Source organism: Salmo trutta, chromosome 28 (genome assembly GCF_901001165.1).
Source record: "Salmo trutta chromosome 28, fSalTru1.1, whole genome shotgun sequence".
Taxonomy (NCBI): Eukaryota; Metazoa; Chordata; class Actinopteri; order Salmoniformes; family Salmonidae; genus Salmo; species Salmo trutta.
In genome coordinates, this window is record NC_042984.1 from 2,052,492 (window position 1) to 2,064,152 (window position 11,661).

The following is an 11,661-nucleotide window of genomic DNA, read 5'->3' on the forward strand; positions in this document are numbered from 1 at the left end:
ATAGCCAAGATACACCCCTCTCAACTTACATGACGAACCACAGATCTTAGGAACAGTCCACAAAGGGACTTTATAATTGAGAAAGGAGTATCCCTTAGCCAGATAGCATTCACTATAAATTATCGTTCAATTTGGTCCCTAAGACGAAGTTCTAATCTTGTTCCTGGTACGGTATAGAACAGAACCATTAGCTCATGTTCTCTGGAATGCTCTTTAGGTTTTATCACCCAAAGACATCGTAAATCTCCTCCGTCAGTGTTCTCATAGAGGCCCATCCTCAGTAGAACGCACACACAATAGTTAACAGAATACTTTATTCTGTCGAATAAAACAACCATTATAACATAATCTTGCAATTTCCCACGACACTCCTCCTCATGGACTGCACCAGATTTGCCAGTTCTTGCTGTGAAATGTTACCCCACTCTTCCACCAAGGCACCTGCAAGTTCCTGGACATTTCTGGGGGGAATGGCCCTAGCCCTCACCATCTGGTCCAACAGGTCCCAGACATCCTCAATGAGATTGAGATCCGGGCTCTTCGCTGGCCATGGAAGAACACTGACATTCCTGTCTTGCAGGAAATCACGCACAGAACGAGCAGTATGGCTGGTGGCATTGTCATGCTGGAGGGTCATGTCAGGATGAGCCTGCAGGAAGGGTACCACATGAGGGAGGAGGATGTCTTCCCTGTAACGCACAGCGTTGAGATTGCCTGCAATGACAACAAGCTCAGTCCGATGATGCTGTGACACACCGCCCCAGACCATGATGGACTCTCTACATCCAAATCGATCCCGCTCCAGAGTACAGGCCTCGGTGTAACACTCATTCCTTCAATGATAAACGCGAATCCGACCCTCACCCCTGGTGAGAAAAAAACGCGACTCGTCAGTGAAGAGCACTTTTGCCAGTCTTGTCTGGTCCAGCGACGGTGGGTTTGTGCCCATAGGCTATGTTGTTGCCGGTGATGTCTGGTGAGGACCTGCCTTACAACAGGCCTACAAGCCCTCAGTCCAGCCTCTTTTAGCCTATTCAGTCTGAGCACTGTTGGAGGGATTGTGCGTTCCTGGTGTAACTCGGGCAGTTGTTGTTGCCATCCTGTACCTGTCCCACAGGTGTGATGTTCGGATGTACCGATCCTGTGCAGGTGTTGTTACACGTGGTCTGCCACCGCGAGGACGATCAGCTCTCCGTCCTGTCTCCCTAGCGCTGTCTTAGGCGTCTCACAATACGGACATTGCAATTTATTTCCCTGGCCACATCTGCAGTGCTCATGCCTCCTTGCAGCATGCCTAAGGCACGTTCACGCAGATGAGCAGGGACCCCGGGCATCTTTCCTTTGGTGTTTTCAGAGTCAGTAAAGGCCTCTCTAGTGTCCTAAGTTTTCATGACTGTGACCTTAATTGCCTACCGTCTGTAAGCCGTTAGTGTCTTATCGACCGTTCCACAGGTGCATGTTCATTAACTGTTTATGGTTCATTGAACAATCATGTGAAACAGTGTTTAACCCCTTTACAATGAAGATCTGTGAAGATATTTTGATTTTTACGAATTATCATTGAAAGACAGGGTCCTGAAAAAGGGAAGAAAAATAATAATAATTATGTCTCCCTCTCTTAAAACATTTAAAAAGAAAGATCTCGTCCTATCCCCAGTAATAACTCATCATAATGATTAGTCCCCAGTAGTAACTCATCATAATGATTAGTCCCCAGTAATAACTCATCATAATGATTAGTCCCCAGTAATAACTCATCATAATGATTAGTCCTGTCCCCAGTAATAACTCATCATAATGATTAGTCCCCAGTAATAACTCATCATAATGATTAGTCCCCAGTAATAACTCATCATAATGATTAGTCCTGTCCCCAGTAATAACTCATCATAATGATTAGTCCCCAGTAATAACTCATCATAATGATTAGTCCCCAGTAATAACTCATCATAATGATTAGTCCCCAGTAATAACTCATCATAATGATTAGTCCCCAGTAATAACTCATCATAATGATTAGTCCTGTCCCCAGTAATAACTCATCATAATGATTAGTCCCCAGTAATAACTCATCATAATGATTAGCCCCCAGTAATAACTCATCATAATGATTAGTCCTGTCCCCAGTAATAACTCATCATAATGATTAGTCCCCAGTAATAACTCATCATAATGATTAGTCCCCAGTAATAACTCATCATAATGATTAGTCCTGTCCCCAGTAATAACTCATCATAATGATTAGTCCCCAGTAGTAACTCATCATAATGATTAGTCCCCAGTAATAACTCATCATAATGATTAGTCCCCAGTAATAACTCATCATAATGATTAGTCCCCAGTAATAACTCATCATTATTAGTAAATAAATCGGTTACATCAATATATGTACAGTTTGAGAATGACTTCTGCAAATGTGTCTGATGGAAATGATCTGTGTATTTCATGTTTTGTCTCCGTTCTCAATCTCCCTCTCCACACCACCCTCTCCACCCCTCCCCCTCCCCTCCTCCCTCTCCACCCCTCCCTCTCCACCCCTCCCTCTCTCCCCCTCCCCTCTCCACCCTTCCCTCTCTCCCCCTCCCCTCTCCACCCCTCCCTCTCTCCCCCTCCCTCTCTCCCCCTCCCCTCCTCCCTCTCCACCCCTCCCTCTCTCCCCCCTCCCCTCTCCACCCCTCCCTCTCTCCCCCTCCCTCTCTCCCCCTCCCCTCTCCACCCCTCCCTCCATCCCCCTCCCTCTCTCCCCCTCCCCTCTCCACCCCTCCCTCCATCCCCCTCCCTCTCTCCCCCTCCCTCTCTCCCCTCCCCTCTCCACCCCTCCCTCCATCCCCCTCCCTCTCTCCCCCTCCCCTCTCCACCCCTCCCTCCATCCCCCTCCCTCTCTCCCCCTTCCCTCTCCATCCCTCCCTCTCCCCTCCCCGCTCTACCCCTTCCCTCTCCACCCCTCCCCTCTCTACCCCTCCCTCTCCACCCCTCCCTCTCTCCCCCTCCCCCCCTCCCTCTCTCCCCCCTCCCCTCTCCACCCCTCCCTCTCTCCCCCTCCCCTCTCTCCCCCTCCCCTCTCCACCCCTCCCTCTCTCCCCCTCCCCTCTCCACCCCTCCCTCCATCCCCCTCCCTCTCTCCCCCTCCCCTCTCCACCCCTCCCTCCATCCCCCTCCCTCTCTCCCCCTTCCCTCTCCATCCCTCCCTCTCCCCTCCCCTCTCTACCCCTTCCCTCTCCACCCCCTCCCCTCTCTACCCCTCCCTCTCTCCCCCTCCCCTCTCCACCCCTCCCCTCTCCACCCCTTCCCTCTCTCAGTCTGTCGGGGAATCCTCCGTTCTACGATGAGACAGAAGAAGAGAACACAGACCTTCACAACCGGATCATCTTCTGTCGTATCGTAGCCGGGGAGTTTGAGTTTGACGCTCCTTACTGGGACGACATCTCTGTTCCAGGTACACAACTCTGAAGAAAGAAAATGCTTCTTACTGTGGCCCCTGATGGCACCTGATGGCACCTGATGGCACCTGATGGCACCTGATGGTACCTGATGGCACCTGATGGCACCTGATGGCACCTGATGGTACCTGATACCTAACACTGATGTCCCTGATAGCTGTTTTTTTGCCGAACGTTTTTACCTGCCAGAACTGACTGTGATATGTGGTTGTCTTGCTTACCTTAGTTCCGCGATTAGTCGCTCTGGATGAGACGAATGTCTGCTAAATCAGTGTTTCCCCAACCCTGGTCCTCCAGCACCCCCAACAGCCCAACCCTGGTCCTCCAGTACCCCCAACAGCCCAACTCCGGTCCTCCAGTACCCCCAACAGCCCAACTCCGGTCCTCCAGTACCCCCAACAGCCCAACCCTGGTCCTCCAGTACCCCTCCTGTTGGGGGGGGGGACTGGAGGACCAGGGTTGGGATGTTGGGGGTACTGGAGGACTGGAGATGGGCTGTTGGGGGGACTAGAGGACCGAGGTTGGAAACCCCTGTGATAAATGACCAAAATGTTAAATGTAGAGACAACCACTAGAGGGGGTAATGTGGTGCCGGTCCACTAGAGGGGGTAATGTAGTGCAGGTCCACTAGACGGGGTAATGTAGTGCAGGTCCACTAGAGGGGATAATGTAGTGCAGGTCCAGTAGAGGGGGTAAACTAGTGCAGGTCCACCAGAGGGGGTAATGTAGTGCAGGTCCACTAGAGGGGGTAAACTAGTGCAGGTCCACTAGAGGGGGTAATGTAGTGCAGGTCCACTAGAGGGGGTAATGTAGTGCAGGTCCACTAGAGGGGGTAAACTAGTGCAGGTCCACTAGAGGGGGTAAACTAGTGCAGGTCCACTAGAGGGGGTAATGTAGTGCAGGTCCACTAGAGGGGGTAATGTAGTGCAGGTCCACAGGAGGGGGTAATGTAGTGCCGGTCCACTAGAGGGGGTAATGTAGTGCAGGTCCACTAGAGGGGGTAATGTTGTGCAGGTCCACTAGAGGGGGTAATGTAGTGCAGGTCCACTAGAGGGGGTAATGTAGTGCCGGTACATAATGACTTACTGTACTGCACATCCTCTCTCTCTCTCTCCCTCCCTCTCTTCTGCCCCCTCTCTCTCTCCTGCCCCCTCTCTCTCTCTCCTGCCCCCTCTCTCCCGCTTGCCCCCTCTCTCCCTCCTGCCCCCTCTCTCCCTCCTGCCCCCTCTCTCTCTCCTGCCCCCTCTCTCCCTCCTCTCCCTCTTGCCCCCTCTCCCCCTCCTGCCCCCTCTCTCTCTCCTGCCCCCTCTCTCTCTCCTGCCCCCTCTCTCCCTCCTGCCCCCTCTCTCCCGCTTGCCCCCTCTCTCCCGCTTGCCCCCTCTCTCCCTCCTGCCATCTCTCCCTCCTGCCATCTCTCCCTCCTGCCCCCTCTCTCCCTCTTGCCCCCTCTCTCTCTCCTGCCATCTCTCTCCCTCCTGCCATCTCTCTCCCTCCTGCCCCCTCTCTCCCTCCTGCCCCCTCTCTCCCCCTTTCTCAGCTAAGGAGTTAGTGTGTAGGCTGATGGAGGTGGACCAGATGCTGAGAATCACAGCTGCAGATGCTCTCTTACACAAGTGGTGAGCACACACACACACACACACACGAACACAGACACACACACACACTAACAGAGACACACACACACACACTAACACAGACACACACACACACACTAACACAGACACACACACTAACAGAGACACACACAGACACACACACTAACACACTAACAGAGACACACACACACACTATTTAGTAAACAGAGCCTCATCATGAAAACATAAAAGACTGCTTCCCACATACAGGCTAACTCAATGAATGTTGTCATTAACATGTTTATTGTTCTGTCTGTCAGGATTGCTGGTAACGGGGCCTCGGAGAAGAACCTGAAGGATGGAGTGTGTGCCCAGTTTGAGAAGAACTTTGCTAAGTCCAAGTGGAGGGTAAGAATCCTCCTCGCATGTTTAATCTCTATTGGTGCTTTCAAGACAACTGGGATCTCTAAGAAACAAGGTCAAATCATGACCCCACTGGGATCTCTAAGAAACAAGGTCAAATCCTGACCCCACTGGGATCTCTAAGAAACAAGGTCAAATCATGACCCCACTGGGATCTCTAAGAAACAAGGTCAAATCCTGACCCCACTGGGATCTCTAAGAAACAAGGTCAAATCATGACCCCACTGGGATCTCTAAGAAACAAGGTCAAATCATGACCCCACTGGGATCTCTAAGAAACAAGGTCAAATCATGACCTCACTGGGATCTCTAAGAAACAAGGTCAAATCATGGCCCCACTGGGATCTTCAGGTTGAAAGGACTGAGCTCTAGGATGATTTTTCAAAGTCTGAACTTGTTCTAGTTCAGGCCTGGGCTCCTCCAGTCCTCTAGCTGTTCCAGTTTTAACCCCTTTAGTTCAGGCCTGGGCTACTCCAGTCCTCTAGCTGTTCCAGTTTTAATCCGTTTAGTTCAGGCCTGGGCTACTCCAGTCCTCTAGCTGTTCCAGTTTTAACCCCTTTAGTTCAGGCCTGGGCTCCTCCAGTCCTGTAGCTGTTCCAGTTTTAATCCGTTTAGTTCAGGCCTGGGCTACTCCAGTCCTCTAGCTGTTCCAGTTTTAATCCGTTTAGTTCAGGCCTGGGCTACTCCAGTCCTCTAGCTGTTCCAGTTTTAACCCCTTTAGTTCAGGCCTGGGCTACTCCAGTCCTCTAGCTGTTCCAGTTTTAATCCGTTTAGTTCAGGCCTGGGCTCCTCCAGTCCTCTAGCTGTTCCAGTTTTAATCCCTTAGTTCAGGCCTGGGCTACTCCAGTCCTCTAGCTGTTCCAGTTTTAACCCCTTTAGTTCAGGCCTGGGCTACTCCAGTCCTCTAGCTGTTCCAGTTTTAACCCCTTTAGTTCAGGCCTGGGCTACTCCAGTCCTGTAGCTGTTCCAGTTTTAACCCCTTTAGTTCAGGCCTGGGCTACTCCAGTCCTCTAGCTGTTCCAGTTTTAACCCCTTTAGTTCAGGCCTGGGCTACTCCAGTCCTGTAGCTGTTCCAGTTTTAACCCCTTTAGTTCAGGCCTGGGCTACTCCAGTCCTGTAGCTGTTCCAGTTTTAACCCCTTTAGTTCAGGCCTGGGCTACTCCAGTCCTCTAGCTGTTCCAGTTTTAACCCCTTTAGTTCAGGCCTGGGCTACTCCAGTCCTCTAGCTGTTCCAGTTTTAACCCCTTTAGTTCAGGCCTGGGCTACTCCAGTCCTCTAGCTGTTCCAGTTTTAACCCCTTTAGTTCAGGCCTGGGCTACTCCAGTCCTCTAGCTGTTCCAGTTTTAACCCCTTTAGTTCAGGCCTGGGCTCCTCCAGTCCTCTAGCTGTTCCAGTTTTAATCCCTTTAGTTCAGGCCTGGGCTACTCCAGTCCAATAGCTGTTCCAGTTTTAACCCCTTTAGTTCAGGCCTGGGCTACTCCAGTCCTCTAGCTGTTCCAGTTTTAATCCGTTTAGTTCAGGCCTGGGCTACTCCAGTCCTCTAGCTGTTCCAGTTTTAATCCGTTTAGTTCAGGCCTGGGCTACTCCAGTCCTCTAGCTGTTCCAGTTTTAACCCCTTTAGTTCAGGCCTGGGCTACTCCAGTCCTCTAGCTGTTCCAGTTTTAACCCCTTTAGTTCAGGCCTGGGCTACTCCAGTCCTCTAGCTGTTCCAGTTTTAACCCCTTTAGTTCAGGCCTGGGCTACTCCAGTCCTCTAGCTGTTCCAGTTTTAACCCCTTTAGTTCAGGCCTGGGCTACTCCAGTCCTCTAGCTGTTCCAGTTTTAACCCCTTTAGTTCAGGCCTGGGCTACTCCAGTCCTCTAGCTGTTCCAGTTTTAACCCCTTTAGTTCAGGCCTGGGCTACTCCAGTCCTCTAGCTGTTCCAGTTTTAACCCATTTAGTTCAGGCCTGGGCTACTCCAGTCCTCTAGCTGTTCCAGTTTTAACCCCTTTAGTTCAGGCCTGGGCTACTCCAGTCCTCTAGCTGTTCCAGTTTTAACCCCTTTAGTTCAGGCCTGGGCTACTCCAGTCCAATAGCTGTTCCAGTTTTAACCCCTTTAGTTCAGGCCTGAGCTACTCCAGTCCTCTAGCTGTTCCAGTTTTAACCCCTTTAGTTCAGGCCTGGGCTACTCCAGTCCTCTAGCTGTTCCAGTTTTAACCCATTTAGTTCAGGCCTGGGCTACTCCAGTCCTCTAGCTGTTCCAGTTTTAACCCCTTTAGTTCAGGCCTGGGCTACTCCAGTCCTCTATTTGTTCCAGTTTTAACCCCTTTAGTTCAGGCCTGGGCTACTCCAGTCCAATAGCTGTTCCAGTTTTAACCCCTTTAGTTCAGGCCTGGGCTACTCCAGTCCTCTAGCTGTTCCAGTTTTAATCCGTTTAGTTCAGGCCTGGGCTACTCCAGTCCTCTAGCTGTTCCAGTTTTAATCCGTTTAGTTCAGGCCTGGGCTACTCCAGTCCTCTAGCTGTTCCAGTTTTAACCCCTTTAGTTCAGGCCTGGGCTACTCCAGTCATCTAGCTGTTCCAGTTTTAATCCGTTTAGTTCAGGCCTGGGCTACTCCAGTCCTCTAGCTGTTCCAGTTTTAACCCCTTTAGTTCAGGCCTGGGCTACTCCAGTCCTCTAGCTGTTCCAGTTTTAACCCCTTTAGTTCAGGCCTGGGCTACTCCAGTCCTCTAGCTGTTCCAGTTTTAACCCCTTTAGTTCAGGCCTGGGCTACTCCAGTCCTCTAGCTGTTCCAGTTTTAATCCCTTTAGTTCAGGCCTGGGCTCCTCCAGTCCTCTAGCTGTTCCAGTTTTAACCCCTTTAGTTCAGGCCTGGGCTACTCCAGTCCTCTAGCTGTTCCAGTTTTAATCCCTTTAGTTCAGGCCTGGGCTACTCCAGTCCTCTAGCTGTTCCAGTTTTAACCCCTTTAGTTCAGGCCTGGGCTACTCCAGTCCTCTAGCTCTTCCAGTTTTAACCCCTTTAGTTCAGGCCTGGGCTACTCCAGTCCTCTAGCTGTTCCAGTTTTAACCCCTTTAGTTCAGGCCTGGGCTACTCCAGTCCTCTAGCTGTTCCAGTTTTAATCCGTTTAGTTCAGGCCTGGGCTACTCCAGTCCTCTAGCTGTTCCAGTTTTAACCCCTTTAGTTCAGGCCTGGGCTCCTCCAGTCCTCTAGCTGTTCCAGTTTTAACCCCTTTAGTTCAGGCCTGGGCTACTCCAGTCCTCTAGCTGTTCTAGTTTTAATCCCTTAGTTCAGGCCTGGGCTACTCCAGTCCTCTAGCTGTTCCAGTTTTAACCCCTTTAGTTCAGGCCTGGGCTACTCCAGTCCTCTAGCTGTTCCAGTTTTAACCCCTTTAGTTCAGGCCTGGGCTACTCCAGTCCTCTAGCTGTTCCAGTTTTAACCACTTTAGTTCAGGCCTGGGCTACTCCAGTCCTCTAGCTGTTCCAGTTTTAACCCATTTAGTTCAGGCCTGGGCTACTCCAGTCCTCTAGCTGTTCCAGTTTTAACCCCTTTAGTTCAGGCCTGGGCTACTCCAGTCCTCTAGCTGTTCCAGTTTTAACCCCTTTAGTTCAGGCCTGGGCTACTCCAGTCCAATAGCTGTTCCAGTTTTAACCCCTTTAGTTCAGGCCTGAGCTACTCCAGTCCTCTAGCTGTTCCAGTTTTAACCCCTTTAGTTCAGGCCTGGGCTACTCCAGTCCTCTAGCTGTTCCAGTTTTAAACCGTTTAGTTCAGGCCTGGGCTACTCCAGTCCTCTAGCTGTTCCAGTTTTAACCCCTTTAGTTCAGGCCTGGGCTACTCCAGTCCAATAGCTGTTCCAGTTTTAACCCCTTTAGTTCAGGCCTGGGCTACTCCAGTCCTCTAGCTGTTCCAGTTTTAATCCGTTTAGTTCAGGCCTGGGCTACTCCAGTCCTCTAGCTGTTCCAGTTTTAATCCGTTTAGTTCAGGCCTGGGCTACTCCAGTCCTCTAGCTGTTCCAGTTTTAACCCCTTTAGTTCAGGCCTGGGCTACTCCAGTCATCTAGCTGTTCCAGTTTTAATCCGTTTAGTTCAGGCCTGGGCTACTCCAGTCCTCTAGCTGTTCCAGTTTTAACCCCTTTAGTTCAGGCCTGGGCTACTCCAGTCATCTAGCTGTTCCAGTTTTAATCCGTTTAGTTCAGGCCTGGGCTACTCCAGTCCTCTAGCTGTTCCAGTTTTAACCCCTTTAGTTCAGGCCTGGGCTACTCCAGTCCTCTAGCTGTTCCAGTTTTAACCCCTTTAGTTCAGGCCTGGGCTACTCCAGTCCTCTAGCTGGTCCAGTTTTAACCCCTTTAGTTCAGGCCTGGGCTACTCCAGTCCTCTAGCTGTTCCAGTTTTAACCCCTTTAGTTCAGGCCTGGGCTACTCCAGTCCTCTAGCTGTTCCAGTTTTAACCCCTTTAGTTCAGGCCTGGGCTACTCCAGTCCTCTAGCTGTTCCAGTTTTAACCCCTTTAGTTCAGGCCTGGGCTACTCCAGTCCTCTAGCTGTTCCAGTTTTAACCCCTTTAGTTCAGGCCTGGGCTACTCCAGTCCTCTAGCTGTTCCAGTTTTAATCCCTTTAGTTCAGGCCTGGGCTACTCCAGTCCTCTAGCTGTTCCAGTCTTAACCCCTTTAGTTCAGGCCTGGGCTACTCCAGTCCTCTAGCTGTTCCAGTTTTAATCCGTTTAGTTCAGGCCTGGGCTACTCCAGTCCTCTAGCTGTTCCAGTTTTAACCCCTTTAGTTCAGGCCTGGGCTACTCCAGTCCTCTAGCTGTTCCAGTTTTAACCACTTTAGTTCAGGCCTGGGCTACTCCAGTCCTCTAGCTGTTCCAGTTTTAACCCATTTAGTTCAGGCCTGGGCTACTCCAGTCCTCTAGCTGTTCCAGTTTTAACCCCTTTAGTTCAGGCCTGGGCTACTCCAGTCCTCTAGCTGTTCCAGTTTTAACCCCTTTAGTTCAGGCCTGGGCTACTCCAGTCCAATAGCTGTTCCAGTTTTAACCCCTTTAGTTCAGGCCTGAGCTACTCCAGTCCTCTAGCTGTTCCAGTTTTAACCCCTTTAGTTCAGGCCTGGGCTACTCCAGTCCTCTAGCTGTTCCAGTTTTAAACCGTTTAGTTCAGGCCTGGGCTACTCCAGTCCTCTAGCTGTTCCAGTTTTAACCCCTTTAGTTCAGGCCTGGGCTACTCCAGTCCAATAGCTGTTCCAGTTTTAACCCCTTTAGTTCAGGCCTGGGCTACTCCAGTCCTCTAGCTGTTCCAGTTTTAATCCGTTTAGTTCAGGCCTGGGCTACTCCAGTCCTCTAGCTGTTCCAGTTTTAATCCGTTTAGTTCAGGCCTGGGCTACTCCAGTCCTCTAGCTGTTCCAGTTTTAACCCCTTTAGTTCAGGCCTGGGCTACTCCAGTCATCTAGCTGTTCCAGTTTTAATCCGTTTAGTTCAGGCCTGGGCTACTCCAGTCCTCTAGCTGTTCCAGTTTAACCCCTTTAGTTCAGGCCTGGGCTACTCCAGTCATCTAGCTGTTCCAGTTTTAATCCGTTTAGTTCAGGCCTGGGCTACTCCAGTCCTCTAGCTGTTCCAGTTTTAACCCCTTTAGTTCAGGCCTGGGCTACTCCAGTCCTCTAGCTGTTCCAGTTTTAACCCCTTTAGTTCAGGCCTGGGCTACTCCAGTCCTCTAGCTGTTCCAGTTTTAATCCCTTTAGTTCAGGCCTGGGCTACTCCAGTCCTCTAGCTGTTCCAGTTTTAACCCCTTTAGTTCAGGCCTGGGCTACTCCAGTCCTCTAGCTGTTCCAGTTTTAACCCCTTTAGTTCAGGCCTGGGCTACTCCAGTCCTCTAGCTGTTCCAGTTTTAACCCCTTTAGTTCAGGCCTGGGCTACTCCAGTCCTCTAGCTGTTCCAGTTTTAACCCCTTTAGTTCAGGCCTGGGCTACTCCAGTCCTCTAGCTGTTCCAGTTTTAATCCCTTTAGTTCAGGCCTGGGCTACTCCAGTCCTCTAGCTGTTCCAGTTTTAACCCCTTTAGTTCAGGCCTGGCTACTCCAGTCCTCTAGCTGTTCCAGTTTTAACCCCTTTAGTTCAGGCCTGGGCTACTCCAGTCCTCTAGCTGTTCCAGTTTTAACCCCTTTAGTTCAGGCCTGGGCTACTCCAGTCCTCTAGCTGTTCCAGTTTTAACCCCTTTAGTTCAGGCCTGGGCTACTCCAGTCCTCTAGCTGTTCCAGTTTTAATCCC

General features: G+C 50.8%; 1 protein-coding gene across 1 annotated transcript in view; it reads left to right on the forward strand.

Moving 5' to 3' along the window:
• camkvl (CaM kinase-like vesicle-associated, like) overlaps positions 1 to 11,661 on the forward strand; it is a 136,599-nt gene that overhangs the window by 113,947 nt on the left and 10,991 nt on the right. The window contains exons 8-10 of the mRNA XM_029720345.1: positions 3,300 to 3,436; positions 4,978 to 5,056; positions 5,335 to 5,422. Coding sequence (XP_029576205.1) covers positions 3,300 to 3,436; positions 4,978 to 5,056; positions 5,335 to 5,422 — 304 coding nt within the window. The remainder of the gene's footprint in view (positions 1 to 3,299; positions 3,437 to 4,977; positions 5,057 to 5,334; positions 5,423 to 11,661) is intronic.